Source organism: Osmerus eperlanus, chromosome 7 (assembly GCF_963692335.1).
Source record: "Osmerus eperlanus chromosome 7, fOsmEpe2.1, whole genome shotgun sequence".
NCBI classification, from domain to species: domain Eukaryota; kingdom Metazoa; phylum Chordata; class Actinopteri; order Osmeriformes; family Osmeridae; genus Osmerus; species Osmerus eperlanus.
The window spans coordinates 14,271,394-14,292,200 of NC_085024.1; the positions used below are offsets into that span (position 1 = coordinate 14,271,394).

At 47.6% G+C, this 20,807-nt stretch overlaps 2 protein-coding genes across 3 annotated transcripts in view; both read left to right on the forward strand.

The window, feature by feature from the left end:
* The window catches only part of me1 (malic enzyme 1, NADP(+)-dependent, cytosolic), a 40,990-nt gene extending 36,147 nt beyond the window's left edge, over nucleotides 1-4,843 (forward strand). For both annotated transcript variants that reach the window (XM_062465065.1, XM_062465066.1), the window contains exons 7-14: nucleotides 1,253-1,362; nucleotides 1,455-1,552; nucleotides 1,683-1,796; nucleotides 2,149-2,254; nucleotides 2,575-2,717; nucleotides 2,915-3,088; nucleotides 4,174-4,272; nucleotides 4,400-4,843. In XM_062465065.1, coding sequence (XP_062321049.1) covers nucleotides 1,253-1,362; nucleotides 1,455-1,552; nucleotides 1,683-1,796; nucleotides 2,149-2,254; nucleotides 2,575-2,717; nucleotides 2,915-3,088; nucleotides 4,174-4,272; nucleotides 4,400-4,567 — 1,012 coding nt within the window. In that variant the 3' untranslated portion in view covers nucleotides 4,568-4,843. The remainder of the gene's footprint in view (nucleotides 1-1,252; nucleotides 1,363-1,454; nucleotides 1,553-1,682; nucleotides 1,797-2,148; nucleotides 2,255-2,574; nucleotides 2,718-2,914; nucleotides 3,089-4,173; nucleotides 4,273-4,399) is intronic.
* Nucleotides 4,844-5,829: 986 nt separating this feature from the next.
* On the forward strand, nucleotides 5,830-13,097 carry mchr2a (melanin concentrating hormone receptor 2a). Its single transcript, XM_062465067.1, has 5 exons — nucleotides 5,830-7,084; nucleotides 8,744-8,953; nucleotides 10,235-10,429; nucleotides 11,488-11,607; nucleotides 12,126-13,097. Exons 1-5 carry the CDS (start codon nucleotides 6,888-6,890, stop codon nucleotides 12,460-12,462), a joined length of 1,059 nt encoding a protein of 352 aa, XP_062321051.1. The 5' UTR covers nucleotides 5,830-6,887; the 3' UTR covers nucleotides 12,463-13,097.
* Nucleotides 13,098-20,807: the final 7,710 nt, after the last annotated feature.

Genomic DNA, 20,807 nt, shown 5'->3' on the forward strand with positions numbered 1-20,807 from the left:
TCCTCTCTTGGTCTCCTCTCCTCCTCCTCTCTTGGTCTTCTCTCCTCCTCCTCTCTCTTGGTCTTCTCTCCTCCTCCTCTCTCTTGGTCTTCTCTCCTCCTCCTCCTCTCTCTTGGTCTCCTCTCCTCCTCTCTCTTGGTCTCCTCTCCTCCTCCTCTCTTGGTCTCCTCTCCTCCTCCTCTCTCTTGGTCTCCTCGCCTCCTCTCCTCTCTCTTGGTCTCCTCTCCTCCTCCTCCTCTCTCTTGGTCTCCTCTCCTCCGCTCCTCGCCTCCTCTCCTCCTCTCTCTTGGTCTCCTCTCCTCCTCCTCTCTCTTGGTCTCCTCTCCTCCGCTCCTCGCCTCCTCTCCTCCTCTCTCTTGGTCTCCTCTCCCCTCTTCACAACCCGACGCCCGTTCTTCTTCCCTCTCTCTAGACTTCTCATCCTAGTGTTGGATGGAGAGATTTTCAGTTGCTCCCCTTCTCTGAGTGTACAGTGGAGGAGGGAAAAGATGGGGGGGAGTTAGGATGGAGAGGGTGAGGAGATGCAGTTTGAAAGATAGATAGATAGATGTTGGTCTCTCAGCGCAGACACGGACAAATTAACTGAGTGTCTGTCAACCCAATATTCGTACATCCGTCCTTTCCTCCCACTCTTTTCATCTTCCCCCGGCGACGAAAGCAGTTTTGGAGCCGCCGTCCAACTGGGAAACAGCTTTAGTGATTTGTACAATAAGCTGTTAAAATACTCGAGAGCAATCTTTTCCATATGCCATACTAGGTGGGGCTCTACACAGAGAGATGGAGAGAGAGATGGAGAGAGGGTGAGGGAGGGAAAGAGGGAGGGAGGGAAAGAGGGAGGGAGGGAAAGAGGGAGGGAGGGAAAGAGGGAGGGAGGGAGAGAAAGAGGGAGGGAGGGAGAGAGGGAGAGAGGGAGAGAGGGAGAGAGGGAGAGAGAGAGAGACGCAATGGGAGGGAGGAAAAGAACCTTTTAGTCCGCATCTCATTCCTCTCATCCACTCTCCACATCAAGACCTGTGTTACTGATCACAGTGAAACACTGCCCTCTAGGGGACACAGCGACACACACACACACCCCTAAGCACTGCTACAGCTGGGCTTTCAGAATCAGCTTTATTGCCAAGTGAGTTACACAAACAAGGAATTTGCTGTGGTGGGTTGGTTCATTGAGCTAGTCTGTCTCTGGCCATCTGACATGTCATACTGTATAGCTACCATATCTAGTTACCATACCTACGACCTGCTCTGTCCTTAGGTATGGGATGGACTGCCTCATCCAGTTTGAGGACTTTGCTAACACCAACGCCTTCCGCCTGCTGACCAAGTATCGCAACGAGTACTGCACCTTCAACGACGACATCCAGGGTATCTCATCGCTTTCATATCCCACACGCCCCGCTTTCGCACCCGTCGCTTTGTCCCTCGTCCAACCCTGTGGTTCCCCTTCCCCCCTCCAGGTACGGCTGCCGTGGCGGTGGCTGGTCTCCTCGCTGCCCTCCGCATCACCAAGAGCAAGATGTCAGACCATACCATTGTGTTCCAGGGGGCGGGGGAGGTGCGTGCTGCTGACTTCTACCCACTATTTTGTGTAGCTTGTTCTGGATGCACAAAGCACACAAACCGGCCCTATAACCGAAGGCATAACCTCTCTACTGGTCTCTCCTTCCTCTCTTTTTTTTACCCAGGCTGCAATGGGGATAGCTGACCTCATCGCCATGTCGATGGAGAAGGAGGGCCTTCCGATGGAGAAGTGCCTGAAGAAGATCTGGATGGTTGATTCCAAGGGCCTCATCGTCAAGGTAACGCCCCGCGACCTCAGAGCCATGGGCCTTTGCTAGTGAGTCTAGTTCTCTTTAGACTTTCAGAGCTTCAATGAGGGCCTCGCACCTATGGCCGAGCCCCACAGCCAGCAGGACTGTATTCTTGAGTCAGTAGCGGCTGTAGCTTCGATTAGATCACATTTAAAGATTTACAGTTTCTGTATTTCAAGCAAAGATTTTAATCGATTGTCCCTTCAAAACTCTTGGCTGCCTGCAGAGGGAGATACACGTCACTATGCTCAGTACCTGTAAACAAACAATGAAAGTGAGAGCCCTGTGCCCGTATTGTATTTCTTGTTCTCCCTTATTCTCTCCCTCTGTCTCTTTCCAGGGCAGGGACCACTTGACCCATGAGAAGGAGAAGTTTGCCCATGAGCACAAAGAGATGAGGAGATTGGAAGACGTGGTGAAGGAACTCAAGCCTACAGCCATCATAGGTCTCTGGGTTCCAACTTATTAGAAGCAACTAGTCTAGACTAGTCTAGTGGGGTCAGATGGCTGAGCGGTTAGGGAGTCGGGCTATTAATCAGAAGGTTGTTGGTTCGATTCCCGGCCGCGCAAAATGACGTTGTGTCCTTGGGCAAGGCACTTCACCCTACTTGCCTCGGGGAGAATGTCCCTGTACTTACTGTAAGTCGCTCTGGATAAGAGCGTCTGCTAAATGACTAAATGTAAATGTAGACGTTTACAGGATGTACACAAATGCATATCACACAGCTGTGGGAGGTGGAGGCTGACGAGTGTGTTGCTCTCTCAGGTGTGGCGGCCATCACTGGAGCCTTCACAGAGCAGATCATCAAGGACATGGCCTCCTTTAACGAACGCCCAATAATCTTCGCTCTCAGCAATCCCACCAGCAAGGCAGAGTGCACTGCTGAACAGTGCTACACTCTCACAGAGGTAATGTGTTCCCCTCAGCGGGCCAGGCTACTCGACCACAGAGATATTGTGTTAGCTTAGCAGGCTATGCTATGCCATTATTGAGGCTCTCTTTTAGCTTAGCTGGCTAGGCTACACCATTACTGAGGTTCTCGGGTAGCTTAGCAGCTACTGTATCCTAGCCATGCCGTGCTGACGTTGTGTGACCGTTGTTTCAGGGGCGGGGCATTTTTGCCAGCGGGAGTCCGTTTGACCCTGTGACTTTGCCTGATGGGAGGAAGTTCTACCCCGGCCAGGGCAACAACTCCTATGTGTTCCCTGGAGTCGGTCTGGGGGTCACAGCCTGCGCCATAAGAACCATAACAGACGAGATCTTCCTCACCACTGCAGAGGTAAATCTCTCTCTCTCTCTCTCACACACACACACACACACACACACACATAAATACACACATGATTAATCTATTCACCTCCCTTCCATCTTTGTCCCATCTTCACTTATGTTTCCTCTCCTACGCTGACTCAATCCCTCCATCTATCGACCCCAATACCTTTCTCAATCCTTTTAGCCCTGTAGCTTTCTCAATCCCTTCATCATTTTACCTCTATACATTTTTCAATCCCTCCAACCTCACACCCCAATACCTTCAACAATTCAGCCATCCTTCTACCCCAATCCCTTTCCCAATCCCTCCATCTAGATTCACCTCCTTATTTTCTCATTTCCCTATTCATCCTTTTTCATAATGTTCCCTTGAGCATTCCTCCTTCCCTCTCTCTTCCCTTCTTGAATGCCTTTACTCCCCCCCCCCCTGACCCTCTTAGTTCAGGACTGTGTAATAAACCTTTAATCCCAGTGATCATGTGTTAGCTGTGTGTGACATGGTGTGTGTGTGTGTGTGCGCGTGTGTGCGCGTGCACGTGCGAAGGAAAACAAGTCACGCAGAAGTGTGCAAACCCCACCCATCTCTACCAGAGCTGTCTCTATAGATGACACATGAGCCGGTCCACACACTGTCCATGGTTGTGTGCACACATGCAAACCTACACCAGCAAACAAACACGTGTATCTAAGCAAGACAGAGGCCTATATTGACACAGCTTATCCCGGCTGGTTATTGATGCTGTGGCTCCTAGGCCAGAGTACCTTTCTGCAAGTCCATTTATAGCCTCCCATACCTCTACGGATTAGATCTGTTCAAGAGGGCTGGAGGTCTGCTGGATCTGTTGGAGAAGCTGGCTGTTGAGCAGTAGAACATACCACTGTGATGCTGGGATAATGTGATGCTGGTTATTAAAAGTGTAGGAGATACAGTACGCAACTCAAGCTCTCATATACATGTACACACACACACGCACACACACACAATCTTAGAGCATGAGAATGGGGTATGTTTGATTTTGCGATTTGGCAGGGGAAATGTTGATTTAATTTGCTTTGTGAAAACCAACCGAAGCCTTTGCGCGTGTCTCACAGACCATCGCAGAGCTTGTCACAGAGCAGGACCTGGCAGAAGGTAGACTGTACCCTCCTCTAAACACCATCCGAGACGTCTCCCTGAAGCTGGCTGTCAAGGTGCAGTCCATTTATTCATGTCTCATTTAACTGGAACTAAGCATCCAAAAAGGATTTGTTGCACATGCATCTTGTGACGATGTGACTAAACCGTGTGTGTGTGTGTGTGTGTGTGTGTCTGTGATAGATTGTGGAGTATGCCTATGAGCACAACATGGCGTCCCTGCATCCGGAGCCCAAGGACAAGTTGGCATTCGTGCGCTCGCTGGTCTACAGCACGGACTATGACGAGTTCGCCGTGGACGCCTACCGCTGGCCCGAAGACTCCATGACCGTCCAGTCCTGCAAACTGTGACGCGGAGGGCAGAGAATGGAGGGAACTGGGGAGAGGAGGACGGGCACAGGGGGACAAATTATAGACGGTGACACAGACAGACAGACAGACAGACAGTGACACAGACAGACGGTGACACGGTGACAACCACTGACACAGACAGATGCTGAAAGACGGCTTTGAAAGTTCAAACACAGGAAGGCAATGTTGTTGTAAAAAAAAAAAGTATGAATGTTCTAGCTACACACCAAGAGTACCAACATGGTCAAAATAAAGGCTTTCAAGTAAAGTCATGTCTGACGTTAGTGCATTTGTTTCACCATGGGGTTTCCTGTGCTATCGTGTGTGCCCATATAGCCTGCCCAGTGATCTCTCAGGTCAGACCTGGCCAGGAATGTAATCTTCAAAGACAACAGACAGTGTTTTGACAGAACCAACCAACCAGGAAGGGCCAGTGGGAGGGCATGGCATGCTGGGATTGTGGTTAGAGTGGCGGTGTTTGATGTCACATGACGCAGCCCCTCCCCACTCGAGCTTAACAGGGTTGGCATTAGCTAAAGACGGATACACGTCTGTACCTGGGGATGAAGCTATGTACCAGATCACTGACTAGTAGTCTTTTTCGTCACCTATATGGATTGAGATGTAGATGAACAGACCATGACTGTGTTTAAATCAATAAAAGCAACACTGCACCCTGGCTATGCCTCTACAGGGCATCATTTACATTTTTAAATTTAGTTATTTTAACAGACGCTCTTATCCAGAGCGACTTACAGTAAGTACAGGGACATTCCCCCCGAGGCAAGTAGGGTGAAGTGCCTTGCCCAAGGACACAACGTCATTTTGCACGGCCGGGAATCGAACCAACAACCTTCTGATTAATAGCCCGACTCCCTACCCGCTCAGCCATCTGACCCCCAACATCAGCATCAGTAAACAGAACACTGTTTTGACATTAAAGGCATGACCTTAAAAACACACATGGTGTGTCACTACCCACACTCTGCCCAAGACTGGGTCCGGAACACTGCTGAGATCTGAGGCATTGCTTATCTGGTTCATTTGTGATAGCGTTGGTCCGTGTGATGTGAGCCTCTCTGTTCCCTTTCATCTGTTTGTCATGAAGATCCATCCTTCTGTCCCATCACCTCCTTTACTCCAGCCTTTTGAAGGACTCCAGTCAACCCCCTGTTTGCATCTCTTTATCGTCCCGGCAGGCTCCTGGCTCTCTGTGGGGAACCCAGGAAGAGTTAGCCTCTCTGCACCCTCGAACTTGTATTTCCTTCCACATGCATGCCCATCACATACATGGTTGCTATACTTCATCACGGTCATTCATATTTAAAATGTTCAATAAGATACGATGACAGATAAGGCATGTGGAGGTGCTTAGGGTCCATCTGGCCTGAGGAAAGAGAAGTATTCTGTAATCAAATCATGCCTCGCATCGGGAGATATTCCCACAACTGATGGAGAGCGAGTGAATCCCCACTGCCGTTTAGCAGTCAACACAGTTTGTAGCGTAACACTGTGATGTTTACTTGGAAACACGGTCAGAGGTGCACCTGAATTGAGATGTCTGTGTAGAACAGAATATAGGCTAATAGTGGTGCTTATTGATCTCGTCCCGGGGACAAAGGGAGATGTTTACGACAAGCCATGTTTACACAGACTGGATGTTATCTCTGCTTTTCACTGTTCGAATACATTGTTTATGACCTCTGGTGATGCTTGTTGGTCACTGGGAGCCAGCTGCTGTGTCACAAACAAGATGTAGCTAGTTCCTAGAGTTTCTTCAAAATATTGTAGACCTATTTATTTATAGGGTATAGCCTAGCTTACGAAGTTCAAAGAAAATACATTTTAAAATTAAACTGCCTACATCGGATCTTTGAAGAGAGTCATGATATCTTACAGATCTCACGGTTTCCCTTAACGTTTCATCTCCGTCATTAATTATGGATGGTTGTGTCATGTCTGCTTGCTGGACAGCATCTCAGATTTGACAAGCTTAATGAATCGCCAAGCTTGACTTCAAAGCTTCCACCGTGGTATAGATTTCATGATTTTTATATGAAGGTGCTTTTCAAAGTGTGAGGGTCAAGAAAAAGGTTTATATATAGCTGCTTCTTGGGGAAGTTTGAGGCAGACAGCTATCCGCATATTCATATGCGTGCGTAATGCGCTCTTGTGCCGTAGAGTCCGCAGTCCCGCGCAGTCACAGCGTTCTCCTCATGTTAAGATGAACGGTAAAGGATACCCGACTCCATCCTACGTTTCCACTAATTGTGTAAACTTGCAGTAATACAAACAGATCAAATCGTTAACAAATATCACCATGGATGATATCGACACATATACCTGGAATCAAACAACTTATCATCTCAACGAGTCGGACAGTGATGATGGGAGCCACCTGGATGAATATTCCAACTTTGTGCACGTTACGGAGACCACGATACTACCTTCTCTAATAGGCGTCCTGTGTTCCACGGGACTCGTGGGAAACATCCTCGTGCTGGTGACAATCTTGAGGTAGGCGCTAACATTGTCGTTATCTCCGAAGCAAGTCAAACCCCACACTGTTAGAAATGTAAAATGTTCTATATAATCTTAGCAGGCAGAAAGTTGCCTGCCAGAAACCTATTTTATTACGCAAATGACAACGTGGAAGTGGAGAAACAGCATTTACTGAAGCTGGAAATAAAAATATTTAGTTTGAAATTTTAATTGCTGTTAAAGTGCTGAATATACTCCACCAGTCATTTGTTGTTAAATTAGGATGTAGAAAAATAATCTTTAACTTTTTTTTTTTAATTGTCAACTGAAGCAAACTACAAAATGTTAAAACGGTCTCATGTTTACCCAATTCCGGTAAAACGCAAAGGTTTGTTACTTTTTATACTTTGCTATTCCCAGATGTGTTCATTCGAGTCTGGTGACTCTCTATGTTTATACATATACATTAGTTAATCCCCATGTTTGAAGACAAGCTCCATAATGGAGGGTCTGTCTTTAAAGAAGTGTTTCCTCCAGACAATGTCCCATGGTCATTGTGCACTCTGCTGTACCGGGGGTGTGGGGCCCCTTCAGTACCTCTACTGACTGCCCAGATAACTTAAATGACAAGGAATTGTACAAGAGACCCCCCCCCGCTCCGCCTCCCGCCACCCCCCCCCCCCCCCCCCTGAGCCCAGGCAGGTGATACAGGATGGGGGGGGACATTAAGGAGGATTCTCTGGGGGTATTCTAGAGCAGGCTCACGGAGCGTCAGCAGGCTGGTCCTGGTTCTCACGCTGGAGCCGCTCAGCAGGTGTGGAGAGATGGAGCTTGGCTGTGGGAGCTGGGACAGTTGACAATGGAGAGGGAAGATCCATGTGTGATCGTCATGATAGATCCGCATATGGATCAGAGTACGCTGATGGCTGAGTGGATAGGGAATCGGGCTATTAATCAGAAGGTTGCCGGTTCGTGCCAAATGACGTTGTGTCCTTGGGCGTGTCCTTGGGCAAGGCATTTCACTCGCCCCAGGGGGAATGTCCCTGTACTTACTGTAAGTCGCTCTGGATAAGAGCATCTGCTAAATGACTAAATGTAAATTTACAGGATGTCTGAATCAATGGACAATTGAAACAAAACATGCCTGCATTGAGAGCCAAGCGATGCCAGGTTTCCGTGGTAATCGTGTTCTGCCGCTCGCCATGTGTGAGCTATCTGACCCTTCCTGCTTCGTACATTCTTTAGCTGCGAGCTGAAGGAAGGACATCCTTTAGCCATGTCTGATCTTAGAAGCTAAGACTGGAGGAGATCAGTATCGGGCGCAGGGGTTGGAGGAGATCAATATCAGGCGCAGGGATTGGAGACGATCAGTATCGGATGCTGGGATTGGAGGAGGCACGGCAGGATATGGGAGCTTCCCAGGGGAGACCGAGGCAGAGACCAGCCGTGCTGGTGATCATACAGGATGTAAATCAAAATGTAGATCAGGGAGGCAACAACAAAAACAACACATATCACATATAAGCAAACAACACAACAACAGACAACCCTCATCACTGAGTAACACATGATCAGTGATGGGGCATGGCTATGTTGTAACCTGCTGGTGAATGTGTTTATATGGACTCTGTATTGGTGTTTGTCTGTATATAAATATATATATATGTGTGTCTGTGTGTGTGTCTGCTCCCTCAGGACCACCAAGAAGACTGTTCCTGACGTGTATGTGTGTAACCTGGCAGTGGCAGATGTGGTGCACGTGACCGTCATGCCCTTCCTCATCCACCAGTGGGCGCGCGGGGGGCACTGGGTGTTTGGCAGCACCCTCTGCACCATCATCACCTCCATCGACAACTGTAACCAGGTGGCCTGCGCAGCTGTCATGACGGCCGTCAGCCTGGACAGGTTGGTGTGTGATTGGTTAGCATGGACAGGTTGGTGCATGATTGGCAGGCCTGGGAAGGTCAGTGTATGATTGCTTAGCATGGACAGGTTGGTGTTTGATTGGCAGGCCTGGGCAGGCCGGTGTATGATTGGTTAGCATGGACAGGTTGGTGTGTGATTGGCAGGCCTGGGCAGGTTGGTGTATGATTGGTTAGCCTGGACAGGTTGGTGTATGATTGGTTAGCCTTGACAGGTTGGTGCGTGATTGGTCACTGATTGGTCATCAGGGACAAGATTCCGATTGCCAGTACAAGTTTTCACTAAAAGCTAATCTGCTTAGGTCAGAGTCTCTTGCACACCTGACTGCACAGGTCACTGAAATATTCGGATCAGTTTGTATTCAGTTTCAAATGTTCATCTTAGACACAGCCTGGACACCAGTGAACACAAATAGCCGTTGGTTCTGTGTGGTTTCATATCTTCCTGTTTACCAGTGGTTCTCATGACTGGTTTGCCAGTCTCTGACTGTCCTAGTGAGCATACATCAAGTGGACACTGATCTATTAGATGCTTTAGAACAGAACCCACTCTAAGAGCCATCACAGGCTCTCTTCCAGTATTCCACTTCAGATATATTAACTTATCTCAACATATAGTCGGAATCTCTTGGACGTCCCTGAATGACATTATATGATTGTTGGTGTACAGATATAAATTACATTTCCGTCTCTATATGTCGTTTTGACAGTTATATGGAGCAGATGTGGTTTCCGTCCCACGGCTGTCCATTTCATGACCAGTGTGGTGCCCATGACAGTTGGTGCGTTTTGCCCTTGGGCATCAACAAGCCTAATGGATGCATTAGCTTTGAGGCTTGGTATTGAATGCATAGGGGACTGTATGTCGGTAAACTCACTAATTTGAGTGCGGTTTGATGCAATGGTTCTCTTCATCAAAGCTTGCCTTCATCCAAGGCCACCAGACATGGTACATTACTATCAACGGTTATCTCAAAGCAACAGATAGCTTCCAACTGACTGGAGGGCGTAACTGCACCCACACTACATTACGTGTACCCAACCTGACTGTGTGTGTGTGTGTGTTTGTTTTACCATGTCTATCTGTTGACTGCAGATATAGACTCCAACAACACTCCTGTTTCACAATTTTCTTTGACATTCAGGGGACATTGTTGTTTGATAACACTCAGGAGACGGGGTGATACAGATAAGGAGTATGTTTGTCTTCTCTTTAAGTTTCTTTCCCCATCAGTCTCTCCGTCTTCTCTCCCCCGGCCCCCAGGTACCTGGCGGTGGTCCACCCGCTCCGCCTGATGACCCTGAGGACCCGCTCCAGAACCATCCGTATCAACCTGTGTGTGTGGGTGGTGTCCTTCGTCCTGGTGCTGCCCGCCTGGCTCTACTCAGAGGTGCTGCGCTTCCCCGACGGCCTGGAAAGCTGCACCATGAACCTGGTCTCTCCCAGCGCAGTGCTCTGGTAAGATCAGACCCTGGACTCTCCCAGCGCAGTGCTCTGGTAGGATCAGACCCTGGTCTCTCCCAGCGCAGTGCTCTGGTAAGATCAGACCCTGGTTTCTCCCAGCACAGTGCTCTGATAAGATCAGACCCTGGTCTCTCCCAGCGCAGTACACTGGTAAGATCGGAACCTGGTCTCTCCCAGCGCAGTGCTCTGGTAAGATCCAAACTTGGTATTTCTGTCAGCACCTTTCTCTGGTAAGATCAGACCCTGGTCTCTCCCAGCACAGTGCTCTGGTAAGGGTCAAGAAATCAGGAATTCACGACCGTCCAGAAATACTGTAGTAGACTGCTGACAGTATAACAAAACCACTTCCTGTCCTCCAATCTTCTCTCCACCCAGCACCATGTACGTGAATATCATCACATCTAACTAACATCTCTTAAATCAAATCAAAATCAAATCAAATGTATTTGTATAGCCCTTTTTACACGCAAGCATGTCACAGAGGGTTTCACATACGCCCATAGAACTGCCCCTCAACCAACCTAAACCCTCAAGGAAGACAAGGAAAAACTGCCAGAAAAACTCTCAACAGGAGAAAAAATTGAAAAAACCTCTTAACAATCTCTTAATAACACATTGATTTCAGGGGTGGATCCTGGCTGCAGATGAGTCTGGCTGAGCATAATTAAACATGAAGCTCTGTGTGCTGCTCAGCGGTAATGGAGTCACGAGGGTCAACGCTGCTCTCTAGATTCACGCTGAACCTGGTAGTGAGGGCTGAATTAGAGCCATGTTGAAACAGCTGCAGGTCCCGGGTGAGCTCTATTCCAGTCTACAGCCACGTATTCTATATGGCTGCTGGATATGATGGATCTACACATAGAGAGTGTAATTACCTCCTTGAATACATCATTCAATACTTATTGAATCATGTTCTCAATAGGTTATCTGTATGTTGATTGAGACTCGGACGTACTGTACCTTGTTTGCTCATGTTTCTCTCTCTCTCCCGCTCTCTCTCTCTCTCTCTCTCTCTCTCTCTCTCTCTCTCTCTCTCTCTCTCTCTCTCTCAGGTACACCCTGTATCAGACCATGACATCGTTCTTCCTGCCGCTGCCCCTCATCCTGACGTGCTACTTCCTCATCCTCACCTCAACATGGAGGAAGTACCTGAAGACCAAGCAGGCAAGCCGGTGTGTGTGTGTATGTGTGTGTTTGATGCATGGGCACAGAAGAACATGGGTATGCATTAACAGCAGCAGGTTATGTGACGTCAGTCCCTGGCAGGGAGATGGTATCTATGATGGCAGAGTAAGCGGTCAACTGTGGTTAGTTGATGTTAACTGTGCTCAGCTTTGGAAAACTGTGGTCAGATGTGGTCAGCTGATGAAAGATTCTTTACACAAGTCTTGACTGTTTCCGACAGACTGTCAAGGATATTCTTTGCCTCTTAGAAGTCAGAGTGAATCATGAAACAGGATTATGAAAGCATCCGCCTGTGGCCAACCCACACCATGGGACTGCCGCTAGAGACAGGCTAGTCTGTTATTGTTGTCAGTGATTTTAAACGGAGACCTTTCTAAAAGTTCAGCTGAACATCCAGATAAAAAGAAAATCTCTAACGCCCCATCCTCCCTTCACATCTCTCCTCCCTGATTCTTTCTCCTCTCCCCTCCTGCCCCTCCTCCGCCCACGTCCCCCCTCCTTCCAGCTGCAACATGAGCCTACCCAGACAGCGCGCCATCCGGCTCACCCGGATGGTGCTGGTTCTAGTGGGCGTGTTCATGGTGAGCGTGGCGCCCTATCATGTTCTCCAGCTTGTAAACCTGAGGGTGCGCCGGCCCTCATTGGCCTACCACACCTGCTACTACCTGTCCGTCTGCCTGAGCTACGCCCCCAGCTCCATCAACCCCTTCATCTACATCCTGCTGAGCAGACACTTCCGCAAGCGCCTGACCCAACGCCCAGCGCACAGCGACCCCGAGGGAGACAGCGAGACTCCCGCCAAAGCCAACACACACACGCAGTCACGCAGAACACACTACTAATTCGGACATCCCTTTCAACACACACACATACACGCATTCCACACACATACATACATACACGCACACACACACAATACTCCAACCTCTGCCAGCCTGTGAGAGTACCATTGAGGCAGAATATACACTGTGACCTTCTGTTCAAGTCTTCTTGTCTGTCTGCCCATGTCTGTCAATGTCTGCCTGTCTACCTGTCTGTTTATCTGTCTGTTTACCTGTTCGCCTGTCTACCTGTCTGTTTATCTGTCTGTTTACTACCTGTTTGCCTGTCTACCTGTCTGTTCATCTGTTTGTCAATGTCTGCCTGTCTATTTATCTGTTTGTCACTTTGTCGCCTGTCCACCCGATGCTTGTCTACATATCCCTACATATGTTGACTAGCTCGTTGTAGGACCTATAGCTACCTATATATTGACCAGCATGTTGTCAGAGATTCAATTGTCGTGTTTTGTTTTTTTTATCTTCATGTGAGGCTCAGATTTGAGATTCTTGTGGTGTCCAAGCGCTCTCCACAGGCAAACTGTGGTATTACAAGAGCATAGACGTACAGTACAATGCCACTTTCTGAATGTGCATTTTGTTATATAATTGAAACTTTTACGTTATGATATGTGTCTTTTTTGTCATGAAATGCCAATAAAGCCATTTATAATCTCAGCTACAACTATTCTACGAAATCCCATTACGTGCTTGCGTAATTGAATGAGACAGTGGTATCCTTCAGGGTAATATCCGTCATGGTTACCGCTGTGTAAATCATTCACTGAGTTAGTAAACATTGATTATGTCAGACGGGGTCGTTGGGCAGTTCTCTGACTGTCTGGTGCAACAAGAGCAGGCGGCCAGCTTCAGGGTGGGTCACCAGTGAGAATCCCACCACTGACCAGAGGGACATGCTTCCAGAGGGTACAGCCCACCCTCACCCCCAACCATCCCCCCACCCACCCATCCAATCCTACCACCACAGCCATCCCCATGTGATCAATAAAAAAGCGACCAGACCAGACCAGACAGTCTCAGCGTCTCACCCGAGGCCTCTCCCCCAGGCCTCTCCCGTCAACTCCATGCCCCTGCTGGATAATGGCCTATTGTCTCTCTATGCCCCCCGCCCCTCCGGCCAATCCCAGGCCATTGGTGCTTTGACAGGTTCATCAATATGTCTCAATGTCAACATTGTCCCACTGTCCTGTCTGTCCAATCAACGGCCATCTAATTGATTGTGTTCACCACATTAGTGTAAAACTGTGTACACTAATGGAAGGCCCTGGGTTTAACCGTGCCATTGGCACCAGTGATCCCCTACTTGGGGACAGGTTGGAATGTGGATCTCTCAGTCTCTGACGTCCACCTGGCTCTTGCACATCCTGGAATGCTCTGCCTCTGTCCTCCAGCCCTGTAGAGAGACAGGCAGGTTCACTGGCAACTGGATGGACCAACGGGAGGCAGCCAGACAGGCAGATGGGCAAGCAGGCAGGCCGAGTGAAAGCTATTTTATCTGACATTGTTTGACCTTGTTTTCAGCAGTAAAATACCAACCCCTCCCTAACCCAACCCCACACTTATCCATCCATCCACCCACCCACCCTAACCCAACCCCCTCATACAACCCTGCACCCCTCCACCCAACACCCCAGGATTGTTGTTCCATCACAGCACTAGCAGACTCAGCCTCACTCAACTCAGTGTATAAGACCTCAGTCCAAATGAGTAGTTGTCAAAACAGTAGAGCAAAACAATTTAGTGTATCAAGTATTTGAAAGGAGTATACTTGCTGATGTCCTTCTAGCCGAAAGTCTTCTTTAATCAATAAACTGAGAAAAGCAACCAAAGCAGTCGTACCGACTCATTCAGCTCAGACAAAACACTCCGTTATCTTTGTCCAAAACCAATGGTGATGTGTTTCGCTTTTAACAGAAGCAGCATTCCTATTTGTATAAAACATACTTTTGCAATAATGTACCAATACAGGATGTGACCTTGGTGTCTGTTTTCCTGTTTTCCGTGGTTAGGAGAATGGAGGCCAAATATCATAATAAAATATTTCAATTAAATTCCTTTCCACACCAGCAGAGGGCCTCGTCGTGTCTTGTGTCAACGAGCTTTAAAACTCCGCGATCAACAACGTTCTCTTTTCTTTCGACTGGGCAGGGCACTGGTGTGTTTGGATTAATGACAACTTTTTTTACAATTACTCTCTCATATTGTATCTGTTTTACTTTTACATTCCAAATGTTTTAATCCAGTTGAGTCGAAAGCAACATCTTTTAACCACTATCTGTAAATCAGAAATACTGATTGAGAAAGTGGAGGTGGAAGCGGTGTCTGAACGGCCCCATGTCTTGTCTGACCTGATCTGCTGACTCGGCATGCTCGGCTGACCAGTTGGACAGATGTGTCAAAGCTTTTGAATGTGGAAGGCTGTGTCAGAGTGACAGTAGTAATGTAGCTTAATCGTTCAGATTTTTGTTGTCTATGATGTGAAACCACACAAACGTGCAATTGCCTATAACAACACTCTTTTTGAATGTTAGAATTTTTTGAAATTTAGTCACATTAAGTTAGCCTATAGAAATGTAAACCAGTAGGCCTATTAAAACTTTGTATTTAATGCCACGCTCTGCTGGCTGTACGTCCCTCACTGTTTTGCGTTTTCCTTGACTGATTCTGTGAATAATGCATTGAGACGTCTTGCTTCAGCAGACAGATCGTGCGTCCTGCGCGTCGCACAGGTTTTCCCCCGCGAGGCAGAGCCTGGCACAGGTTCCCCACCGCCTGTTGTTGCACGGGCGGGTACCACGCGCAGATACCAAGCAGGCGCGAGAGGCTTGACAACTTTTCCATAATTAGAAGAAGCCTTCCACTGTGTTTGACTCAGTCGGGAATGCAACATGACAAGTGTGATTACAACCCAAAGTCAAGTTTAATTATTTTTTTGTAGTAAAAACAGACCGAGACTTCCCCCTGCAGCTCACACTGCAAGAATGGCCTACATATAAGCAATTATTCGGCAAATTCAGGTTTTATAAAAATCCTTGATTAATTAATTTTGTTGTATGATAACCTCTTCTTGTAGGAATGTTATGAAAAAAGTCAATTTACAGCTGGTAAGTGGGTTTGCATCCGTACACTCGTTTGTATTATTTGTTGCACTCATGGTGTCACAGTGTTGCAAAATGATTCACTGAATATAATTTGTATACCAGAGCTATGTGCCTGTTGTTCGAGTTAATAATGCAAATACAGCATGTTGTATAGCCTTTAGCCTTACAAACATGGCTCTGCTTCAGTGTTTTTTTCTCTTTTTGACCTTGAAACATTTGCAATGCATGTTATTCATAAATGTGGCCTGTTGCTGAATTGTGTTTTATTGTGTATTTCTATGGCAATTCAATAGCATTCACAATTCGTTTTTTCACCTTGCCATGAAATGGTTCCATTTGTCAAAGAAGCATTTGTCATAAGGGATAGCAGTAAGGTTAGGTCACCGAGGAATAAGTTAATTAAAATACTGTACATTTCAGGTATGTTTGGTTAGTTTGGTTAAAGTAGATTTTTTTGTCAATGTCAATACTGTAAATGACTTCACAACCATTTCTTACGGTTGCAAATGTTTTATATTCTTTGTTTCTTGTTTTCCCGTTTTATATGGTATTTGCTTTTATTTTGAAATGATGGCGTAACAAGCTGCTTCTAGGTGCTGTGATCGGACTTACCTGCAGAAGAAGAAGAAGTCGAAGAAGAGTTTGTGAAAGACAGCGCATTCATAGAGTAGAATAATTATTAGTAAGTGTAATAAATACGGAGAAGATCATTAATATTTAGCAACTGGTTGATGAGGGAACAAGGTTTGTTTGATTAATGTGTTTAAGTTGTTAATATTTCATGTTTATAATAATTTGCTATGCGCATATGTTTATTGCTAATGCTATTGATAAAACGTGGCGTTTTGTTGCTAGCTATATTGAAAGGTAATGGAAGCACATCACGTAAGAGTCACTAATTTCAATGTATTTGTATCTTCAGCTCTTACGGTGTGTTCGCAACACAAGGTTTTAATAAAGGATTGTGAACCATCAGTGAAAGAGACCATCTTATTCAACCGGGGATGCTACAGTAAGAGCTTGACCTGAAGCTCAGCTCAGAGCTTCACGCACGAGGTCCCAGTAAGAGCCACTCCAGCAAGGTACCACAGCTCTAATCAAGGTCCACTTGATAGTGAAGAAGTAAAGGCACGTCTCCGTGAGCTACGTGACCCAGACTATGCTCAGTCCATATACGGTTCTTCAGTCACGCCTTCAGGTAAATACTCCACTTCTAGCCAATCACATTCATCAAGATCAGTGGTAGCTGCAAAGAGAACGGAGGCTTAAACTTAAATTCCTGATTATGGAATTCCAAGAACTTCATGAATTCATCAAACAAGATCAGATTGGGTCCCGAATGGAGCCTACCTGTGGCTGGTTTTAGCGTGTGTGAAGCAATAGTTTCTTGTTTGTGACAAATGTCGATGCAAGCTCCTGGATGTTGTTGGCACAGGGTAGAGAAGGGGCAAGTCTCTGCTGTTCCGATGTGCTGCACGGTTTACCCCATTTGAACGGGTCAAATTGCCCAGGTTAGTTAAGTCCCAAAAAGACGCAATCAATTTGCCTGAACAAAATCATAGCTGAATGTTAGGGTTGAACATGGAGATGAAGAAGAGAGAGGAGAGCAGGGTGCCCAGACATAGGGGCACCTGATGCTGTTGGCTCTGCCCACACAGGCAAAGTATCACCCAGACAATCCGATTGGATCTCTGAGGCTGTATGAGGCTAACTCTGCTCACTAAAACAGATGTTGCCTAGGTCCCAGCAGAGAGACATTATGAAAAGCTAGACCAGGGCCCGTTTTGCAGGGTATGGGTTCAGACCACATTAGCATGCATGCATCTCCGCTTCATTTGTATGCAGGTTTGTGAAACAATACCTGGTCCATTGTTTCCCTGTCCTCATTAATTCTGCCATTGTGTGCCGCGGCCAATCCACTGCCAAGTTTGGTGAACATCAAAGCCTTTTCTTTCGTTTTTTTTCCAAGCCAGAGAGAACCCATTAGATTAACATGCATATTGCATCTCAAGCTCAATAAGTTGCCTAATTAATTGTGAGAGCCACTGACAATGGACTAGCCCTAGGTGGATTGGATATTGAAAGTAGTTTTGTATGGAAGCCGGTCCTTGTCCTGTGTGTGTTTATATGCTTGTGGCTGTGTGTGCAGCGGTGTACGTGTGTGAGTGTGTGTTATTGATTCCAGACGAGCGTAGGTGTGTGTGATGCTAACGCAGGCTGCAGGGCTCTCCATGTCCCGTTAATAACCTGCTTCTCTTTGATGTAGCAGGAGCAGCTAGGTGGCTCTTTCTCTACTGCTCTACTGGCATGTAAATACACTGGCCACTTTATCTCCTTACCTGCTCAAGGGTCTACATGAGACAACTAACACACTCACACACACACTCTGAAAATGAGGTGAGTCAGCACACTTGCCCACCCACCCACACTTTAGTCCCTGCTTTAGCAACAGACCAACCAACCATGTATGGCCCTTGGGTTTCACTTACTAGATGTCGTGGTCAATGAATTTGAAGCAGAAAGTCACCCAGAAAGTCTGTCAGAGGTTGTGTGTGTGTGTGTGTGTGTGTGAAGGTGGGGGGGGGGGTGGAGTCAAGGTTCGCCCCGGTCAGGGCAGGGAGTTATTTGATGTACAAATACAAGCAGGGATCAAAGCTGGCCCTGGGGACGGCCAGGACGTTAACCAAACACCAGCGTCAACCCCAGCCTGCTGCCGGTTGTTTTGTTCTCCTGAACAGATCTCCCATGGATGTTTCTGTATGAGCTCCCGCTGATGATGAGCATCCATTCGATAGAAGCCTTCACACAGACCGTCAGCCCTTCTCCCTTCACTGCTCTGCTGGCAGAGACAGAGCTAGGGAGATAGAGACACAAGGAGATGGAGAGAGAGAGATCTATAAAAAGCGTCAGGGGTTATGAACGCTCCAGTGTGTGTGGTCTAAGTAACGCTAATCCTATCAGATAAAGCACTAGTCGGCCTACAAGTTGGGCTTGATATTCCAGTCGCTGAACGCGAGCCACACACTCGCTAGTTCCTGTCAGCTTGCTGTCTTCCATGACGCTGGGCCGGGATGTTTAGGCCCTAATTCCTCTGACTGATGTTGCCTAAGTGGCTCAGCGATTAGGCTCACAGACACGCCTGCTTTCCCCCCTCACACACACTCCCCACTATCCCTCAGACACACTCCCCCATTCTCCCTAACACAGACTTTCCATACATGCAGGAAGTATATTTGTTGTAAAGGAACACTGTTTGTGTACTTTAACTTTTTGTAATTTTAGACCTGTTGACCAATGTCTCCAGTTTCTGGAATCCCCCTCCTAAATTTCTGTCTATCCTTGCTCTTTTCTTTTTTCTCTCACACAGTTGCTCTCTATGACTCTGGTCTATTCCTGACGTAATTTGCTAAGTGTGTGTGGTGAAGCTGATATTCATCTTGCCCCTCTCTCTCTCTCTCTCTCTCTCTCCTCTCTCTCTCTCTCTCTCTCTCTCTCTCTCTCTCTCTCTCTCTCTCTCTCTCTCTCTCTCTCTCTCTCTCTCTCTCTCTCTCTGTCTCTGTCTTTTTCTCCAACGCGGAGGACACAGCCCCAGCCCTTCCTGCCTGTGGCGACGCCCGCCAGCTGTTCTGACCTGGAGAGAGGTCATATGACTCTGGCTACACGGACCTTTCTGGGTCGGCTTCTCCTATGCATCCCCCGGGGCCACGGCTGCCCCGTGATGTCATAGACACTTGACCTGGGGCCGTGGTGAACCAAGCAGGTCTCTAGGCAGTGGTGCCTCATCGCATTTGGGGCCGGTCAATCCGAAGGCCTGCTTGATTGGCTGGTTGCTGTGTGGGACTTTTTGATTGGTCTGGGAGTTATGGGACCTGAGTGGTTCTAATGTGCCGGGCTGGTCGAGCCGGGTGGAACTCTGGTGACCATTAAGCCTGTCCTGGAAGATCATAAGGTTACAAGTTCAGACGCTTAGGATGGGCCCTGAGGTAATGAGCCCTGAATGGACCTGCCACCACCAGAGAGATGGAGAGAAGACAGGAGAGGAGATAGCGATGGGAGAACGAGAGGAGAGGAGAGGAAAGCGGAGAGGAGGTTTGACGGAGGGAAGAGAGGAGACGGGTAGAGAGGAGGTGGCCCAGTTTGCAGCTTACAAGGTCTGACAGTGCATCACAGGTCTCTGGTGTTCATGCAGGCCTCCCTGACTATCCTCAGGCACATTTCCTCCCTGAGAGAACAAGAGTCCTAAATGGACTCTTTCACCTCTTCCTGGTCATGGTAATGGCCTCAGTCAGTTGCGGACTCTCACAACGGTCACTGATATTAGTTCTGTACTGTAAATACCTCTCCGCTCCATGGTACCTGTAAGTAGAACCGTACTGTAGTGCGCCCAGCACCCTGAAGTAGAACAAACTTCACAGACTAGCCCTCAGGCTGCACACTTTCACATTAAAGCTGTTGTCGTCTTCAATTACGTCTTCCTCCTGGACAAATCGCGGACAAAAAATGGTTCAGCTTACAATGCTAATTGGGTCCCGTCCAGAGCGGTGTGATTGGACGTGACACCAGTGCAAACCCTGCCCCGTCGGACAAAGGAGGAAGTAGAAAGAAGCTAAGTAAATGACCGACCAGCTAATTAGGCAATTACAGGCAATTAAAGCCAATAACCAGCCCTAGGAGGTGAGAAGTTATCACAGGTCACATGACCAATATGAAGCCCTTGGCACTGTGGCCTATTTAAGCCCTCGGGTGGGGTTAGCGTTACGTTGTGAGTATGGGGGCAGGGCTTCTCTATAAAAGTAGGGATGGGAAGGGGTCACGATAATTCCTGCTTCCAAAAACCTGCTGTTCCAGAGCCTTGGGCCAGTTCTATGTTGGAATCCAGCTCAGAAGACCTGGAGGAGGAAGGTCCATTAAAGAAACTAGGACCATTTACCCAATAAGGTTTCCTGTGCATAAAGGTTCCAGATACCAAGGGAGGAGAGGAAAGGAGACCGTGAAATGAGAGGATGGCAGCTTTGTAGAGCAATAATTCTCTCTTTCTATTTCTCTCTCTACCTCTCTCTATTTCTCTCTCTCTCTCTCTCTCTCTTTCCTAATAGTCTTTTGTCCCCTCTTTAAACCAAACCAGGGGGTAGGGGCGCAGGGGGCCTTGAGGAAGAACAGTATATCTATTAACCCTTGTGTTATCTTCGGGTCATTCTGGACCCATCAGTCATGTGACCCACCATCGTATTGCGACAACTTTACCGC

Excerpts from the sequence above, each read along its gene's own strand:
- mchr2a (XM_062465067.1), top strand. The coding sequence starts at position 6,888 with ATGGATGATATCGACACATATACCTGGAATCAAACAACTTATCATCTC. Across the intron at positions 7,085-8,743 it reads GTGCTGGTGACAATCTTGAG|GACCACCAAGAAGACTGTTC; the intron begins GTAGGCGCTAAC and ends CTGCTCCCTCAG. Across the intron at positions 8,954-10,234 it reads ACGGCCGTCAGCCTGGACAG|GTACCTGGCGGTGGTCCACC; the intron begins GTTGGTGTGTGA and ends CCCGGCCCCCAG.